General features: G+C 41.8%; 1 protein-coding gene across 1 annotated transcript; it reads left to right on the top strand.

Annotated features, from left to right (window-relative positions):
• LOC109233695 lies at positions 5280-6032 on the top strand. The gene has a single exon (XM_019399564.1). It carries the CDS (start codon positions 5280-5282, stop codon positions 6030-6032), a length of 753 nt encoding a protein of 250 aa, XP_019255109.1.

The following is a 7161-nucleotide window of genomic DNA, read 5'->3' as shown; positions in this document are numbered from 1 at the left end:
AGAATCGAATGGGAGAGCTATCTGGCAAGTTTAACTAATATACGGCAAAAACATAATGCTATGAATCCTTCCCACAAAGGGGTAAACAAAACACATGAATTAAACACAAAGAATCGTATCCAACATAACTCCATTACGACACATAACCCGATCCAAACCTATCAACCCACATGTGGATACCCATCGAGCCATAACACTCATACTCACTAAGCACATGTGTATCAAAACAAGTACGTAAAGTGCATAAACATAATCATGGTGACACAGATATCATAATATTTTAAAAAAGGCAGGCACGACTAAGGTGCAATAGCAAATCAACAGCTCAAGAGCCACCTCGCTCATATATCGCTACAAGGCCAAAGCAGGATCGCACCAATGCGTGTGAATAATCAAGTAGTCTCACAACCTATCAAAGCATAAGAGAAAAACACATGAAATAGATCAGGGCATGAATAAGATCCATTATACCAGACGACACACCCTTAGAAAAATGCTGCAATGAGTACGCAAACCAAATCCAACATAAAATACACATTCTCATTAGGCCTACCAATGGGCCTCCAAACTGATTAAGATCATTCCAAAGTAGGTAAATAGCCTTCCAAAAGTCCACAGTGACTCTATCCATGACACATACAATCGGCTTTCAAAGCCTGAACACACTTCCACAGCCGTAATCAAGGGATAGCCTACCTCTACGAGAATTCAATCTCTAAGCATCAAGGATATAAAATCTTCATACCCGATCTATAACTTCCCCACTTAGGTAACTGCCACATCACTCGTACACAATCACATCCTGAGAAATACTTCTATAAATCTCCACTCCAAGCAGCAAATCTTGAGCACCATTAATCACCATGCAATTCCCGTAGTTTTAGCTAAGCATCCGCAGATAAATACATAATGTGCTTCTGCAACACACACTCTCCTCAAGCGATCCAGGAAAGTTCTAGCATTCTCTTAAGCATCTAATATCTCTCATGATGTCTAGTACATATGACCCTCCTTTTAAAATTGAATTGCAACCTTGTCCATTTAATCCCATTCTCATATGCCTCTCTGCATTTATTATGCTATCATATGAAAATACGAGAATCCCATTATAAACTCTGAATTATGAATAGGATACACGCTACATCGACTAGAAACCTTACCCTTAACTCATTACAGGAGAAAATCACAATACGTAACAAACTTCCCATGCCTGTAGAAGACATCAACCGCAAATCATGGTCAAAACCATCGCAAACTCCTCGGAACCTATTTGTACATAGCCAAACCACCAGAATTGATTCCCTCTAAATCAACCTAGTCATGCAGATTGTCAACCTAAAAGTCTTGTCACAAAGCACATGCAAAGCCCTATCATACCAAAGGATCCAATAATCTCTATTACCATGCTGACTCAAGCCGCTGCTATTCTAACCCAACTTTTTCAAATTACTCATGACCCACCTCCAAGGCAACATTACTCTTTCCCAGTACACTATGGACCTCAATCAAAACTATCCCAAGTGACCCCAACATGAAACATCGGTGTTCTAAGGCTGCACCCAATAGTACCTGATAGTAGACTATAATTATGCAATTTAGCTACTATTTGCACTCTAATTTGGCCCCGCACTTTATCAATGCTTGAATGTTAAAAGATAACAAAATGCTCTAATTAAGAGTTTTATGTTTTGCAGGAGCCACTCCGAGCTATGAGGAAGCTAAAGAGTGTTTTGGAGTCAATATGGAGCGTGGAAGGCCAATCGGAGGTTAGCACGGTCGAAAAGGAGAAAGAAAAGCAAGTGGGAAATCCGTGGTCAGGTATGGCCGCGGACAGAACCATGGGCAAAATTCGCGGTCAGATCCGCAGTCCAATCCGCGGCCGCGGACGAGCTAACGGAAGCCTATAACCCAGGGTCAATTATGTAATTTTTAGGGCTACTAACCTAAACCTATATGAAGCCTAATTCGTTCAAAAGAGAAGGAGAGCTTTTTTTTAGAGGGATTTTGAAGGCAAGAACACGGGAGAAAGACAAAGAATTTCCTTAGAGTTTTCATCTTCTTCTTTTTAATTCCATTCTAATTTGGCCCCGTACTTTATCAATGTTTGAATGTTAAAAGATAACAAAATGCTCTAATTAAGAGTTTTATGTTTTGCAAGAGCTACTCCGAGCTATGAGGAAGCTAAAGAGTGTTTTGGAGTCAATATGGAGCGTGGAAGGCCAATCGAAGGTTAGCACGGTCGAAAAGGAGAAAGAAAAGCAAGTGGGAAATCCGTGGTCAGGTCTGGCCGCGGACAGAACCATGGGCAAAATCCGCGGTCAGATCCGTAGTCCAATTCGCGGCCGCGGACGAGCTGACGGAAGCCTATAACCCAGGGTCAATTATGTAATTTCCAGGGCGATTAACCTAAACCTATATGAAGCCTAATTCGTTCAAAAGAGAAGGAGAGCTATTTTTAGAGGGATTTTGAAGGCAAGAACACGAGAGAAAGACAAAGAATTTCCTTAGAGTTTTCATCTTCTTCTTTTTAATTCCATCGTTGATTATGACTTTCTATAGTGAATTTTTATCTATTAGTATGAGTAGCTAAACCCGTCATCTAGGGTTGATGGAACAAATTGTTGGATGAAATCTTGACTCTATTTTGATATAATTGAGCCGTTTTTACTCTATGATTGTTCAACTACGTGTTGTCTTGTGATTAATTGAAAGGGCCCTTAATTAATCATGTCTAGTTATCTTCTGTTGCTTGAGAAAGAACACTTGGTTAGATTGTTATTGAACAACACCACTTTCGGGTAAGTTAAGAGATTAATTACTTGAATTTAAAACCAGGGTTAGAGATAACGAATCTTTGGTGGGATAATTCTGAGTTGCATAAATTGTTAACTAGAGTAGTTCGAGAGAATACTTCTAGTAAATTATCGTAATTTATTGAGAGATAATTGCGGTAGCCCAGAACTCATATTCCTTATAGAGTGTTACGACGAGATTATAGCTAACGTGTCAGGAACTAATCCGACAATTGGGGAAATCAATAACCCTAGACCATTTTACCATTGAATTCAACTCTATTCTTGATTATCGTTAGTTTTATTATCATTTTGCCTAAGTTAACTAAATTCTACTCATTATCCATTACAAATCTTGCATCCGGGAATTGTTTGAGCTATTCATTAGCAATGTTAAAAGTTTGTGTAAATAGGTTAGTTCCCTGTAGGATTCGACTTCGGACTTGAACCGAATTATATTTGCAGCGGCCGCTTAGTCCTTTTTATAAGGCATAGTTGGGCGTGATCAAAGTTTGGTGTCGTTGCCGGGGAACTAACAGTGTTATTTATTGCAACTTGAAAGAATTGCTAGGATTTTTAGTCTATATCAAATTTATCACATTTGAACTCTTCTGTGACTCAGGTGAATGCCTAGAAGCTCTTTGAGAACTGGAGAACTTTTTGAAGGACTCTTAGATCCCGAAAATGCATTTAGGGCATTGAATCGGGCTAACAAGAAGGGCAAACAACTACAACAAAATGAGCAACTCAAAATTGAAATGGACGATGCTGAGAACATCAATGGAAACAATAGGAATGATCGAGTTGACCCAAACATCAGAGTGGTAGCACCTCTTGTGCCGGAAGCTGCTCTTTATGATTGGGCGCAACCAACTGCTGATAACCTAGCCACAACAATTGCAGTTCCTCAGATACAAGCGGAGACATTCTAGATTACCAACAACATGCTGCACCTGTTGCAGAATAAAGGGCTGTTCTTCGGGTCATACATCGAAGACCCACAACAACATCTGAAGAACTTTCTATCAATTTGTGTCACTCAAAGACAGCCGAATGTGACTCCTGAGGCAATCCAATTATTACTGTTCCCATTCTCAATGACTGGGGAGGCTCAAACTTGGCTGAATTCGCTCCCAATAAACTCCATTGCTACTTGGGAGGAACTAGTCAAGCAGTTCTTGAACAAGTTTTATCCACCCAACAAAACTGCGAGGCAGATTGATGAGATATTGCAATTCAGGCAGAAATCGACTGAGACTTTGCAAGAAACCTGGGAGAGGTTTAAGGGGATGTTGGTGAAGTGTCCGCACCATGGCATTCCGGACAGATGCTGGGATAGAGATTCTATATGGGTTTGGCTAATAGTCTGAAGGCCAATGTAGATGCTTCTGCCGGGGGTGCATTCTTGAGCAAAACATTCACAGAGTGTAGGATTCTTCTTGACAAGGTGTCTCAAAATTCAGGCTGGATGACGAGAGACACAACACTCACTCCAATAGTGCATTCTGTCGCTCTTGACCCAAACAACACAAATGCAGAAAACATAGCCACTCTCATGACCAGATGAGCTTGCTGACAAAGAAAATCGATGAGATGGGTACGAAATAGGTGCACATTGTTGATACCACAAATGGAGGCCTATGCACTCCTTGCATAAATCAGTCATATGTGTGCTTGTGGAGTGGAGAGAGTGACAACCAGGGTTTCAGAGAAGACATAAATTATGTCAATAATTTCAGAGGTCAGAGGCAAGGTGGGCAGCAATGGGGACCAACATCAAACCAGCAGTACAGAACAAACCAGCCACAGCACAACCCCAATCCAGGAGGAGCACGACCACAAGGCCAAGTCGTGCCTTATCAAAGACAGCAAGGCTATAATCAGTAGCACCAGCAACAGTTGGCCTACCAACCACCTCATCAGCAGCAAGACAGTAACATGATCGAAATCAAGGGCATGCTGCAACAACTCATTGGGACAAATGGAAAGATGCAAGAGATGTTAGCTACACATGATTCAATAGTCAAAGGCATTGAAACTCAATTAGGACAGCTATCTATGTCCTTGAATAATCACCCACAAGGAACATTGCCTGCAGATACAAACATTAATCGAAAGGAGCAGAACCCATATCAGCTCATGGCAGTGAGTCTCAGGAATGGAAGAGATTTAGACAGGGAGCGAGAAGTTTCTCAATCTAGGAGAGAGACAATGCCAACTACTCCAGTTACATTAAAGATAGATGAGTCAGCAGAGCTCACCGAGGTTGTAATTGAACAGTCACATGGTGAAAAGGGTAAGGAGTAGGAAGGTGAACAACTCCTAGAACAGGTGGTAGAAAAAGCTCCCATCAAAGAAACGACACAAAGCAGTAGGCAAAGGTTGACTCCTGCACCATTCCCTCAGAGGTTGGCAAAGCAAAAGAAAGATGATCGATACAGGAAATTCATGGAAATGCTCAGACAAATTCAATTGAATATTCCACTAATGGATGCTTTAAGGGAAATGCCAGGGTATGAAAAAATGATGAAGGACCTGATGTCGCAAAAATTTGACTTCCAGGACTTGTCCACTGTAACTCTGACACAGACCTGCAGTGCGGTAGGGACAAGGCCTATGGCTCAAAAGGTGTCTGATCCAGGTAGTTTCACTATCCCATGCACCATTGGGGGTTATGCTTTTGCTAAAGCATTGTGTGACTTGGGAGACAGTATAAACTTGATGCCCTTGGCAATCTATACAAAACTGGGCATTGGTAGAGCTAGACAGACCTCCATGTTGCTGCAACTGACTGATCGCACAGTCAAAAGACTGACAAGAATTCTTGATGATGTGCTTGTTCAAGTGGGAAAATTTATTTTCCCTGCAGACTTCGTCATTCTTGACTGTCAAGTGGATGAAGATATACCAATCATTCCGGGAAGACCGTTTTTAGCCACTGGGAGAGAATTGATTGATTGTGAGACGGGAGAATTGAAAATGAGGTTGAACAATGAAGAAATAATATTCAATGTTCAACACTCTATGAGGAGACCCAGCGAATTTGCAAATTGCTCGCTAGTGGAGGCCGTAGATGTAATACTACAAGAGGAAGATGAGACTATTAATGTCAGGGATACGTTACAAGCCTGCTTGATGAATCTGGAAAATGTGGATGGTGAGGAGTTGGCAGAGTGGGTCATGGCTCTCGAAGGTCAAGGGTTCTGGAAAAGGGAACCCAGCTCGAGCCCCTACACTTAGAAGAAACAACAACACCACCTACGAAACCATCAATAGAGGAGCCACCACAGTTGGACCTGAAACCGCTTCCAGCTCACCTCAGGTACGCTTTCTTAGGGCCTAATTCTATTTTACCTGTTATTATATCATCCGGTTTGCTAGCTGTGCAGGTAGAGCAACTCCTACAGGTATTACAGGAATGTAAGACTGCTATTGGTTGGACCATGGCAGACATAAAGGGTATCAGCCCAGCTTTTTGTATGCACAAGATTCTCTTGGAAGAAGGGCACAAACCTTCCAGAGAACATCAACGAAGGCTGAACCCGAATATGAAAGAGGTGGTGAAGAAGGAAGTGATCAAGTGGTTAGATGCTGGTATCATCTTCCCCATCTCTGACAACAATTGGGTCAGCCCTGTTCAGTGTGTACCAAAGAAGGGAGGAATGGCGATCGTAAATAACGAGTTGATCTCGACTCGTACAGTCACGGGGTGGCTAATTTGCATGGATTATCGAAAATTGAACACAGCTACCCGGAAGGACCATTTCCCTTTACGATTCATTGATCAAATGTTGGACAGGTTGGCTGGGCGATCTCACTTCTGTTTCTTGGATGGATATTTGGGGTACAATCAGATCTCAATAGCCCCCGAAGATAGAGAGAAAACATCTTTCACCTGTCTGTATGGCATCTTTGCCTTTCGGAGAATGCCTTTTGGACTTTGCAATGCACCGGCTATATTCCAGCGGTGTATGTTAGCCATTTTCACGGACATGGTTGAAGACATTATGGAGGTATTTATGGATGATTTCTCCGTGGTGGGGGATTAATTCGAGGACTGTCTTCACAATTTAAGAAGAGTTCTCAGAAGATGTGTGGAGACAGATTTATTGCTGAATTGGGAAAAGTGCCATTTTATGGTACAAGAAGGGATAGTCTTGGGGCATAAAGTGTCCAGTAAAGGAATTGAGCTTGACCATGCTAAGGTTTACGTGATTGAGAAGTTGCCACCGCCCACTTCGGTCAAGGCAGTGAGAAGTTTCTTTGGGCACGCTGGGTTCTACAGGCAATTCATAAAAGATTTCTCTAAGATTGCTAAACCTTTATGTAAACTCCTTGAAAAGGATCAACCCTTTGTGTTTTCTAAGCA

Source organism: Nicotiana attenuata, chromosome 10 (assembly GCF_001879085.1).
Source record: "Nicotiana attenuata strain UT chromosome 10, NIATTr2, whole genome shotgun sequence".
Lineage (NCBI taxonomy): Eukaryota > Viridiplantae > Streptophyta > Magnoliopsida > Solanales > Solanaceae > Nicotiana > Nicotiana attenuata.
Note: the sequence above shows the minus strand (reverse complement) of the source record. Positions and strands in the feature narration are given on the sequence as shown.

What these genes read in the sequence shown, in the direction of transcription:
- LOC109233695 (XM_019399564.1), top strand. Translation starts at nt 5,280, where the DNA reads ATGGATGCTTTAAGGGAAATGCCAGGGTATGAAAAAATGATGAAGGAC.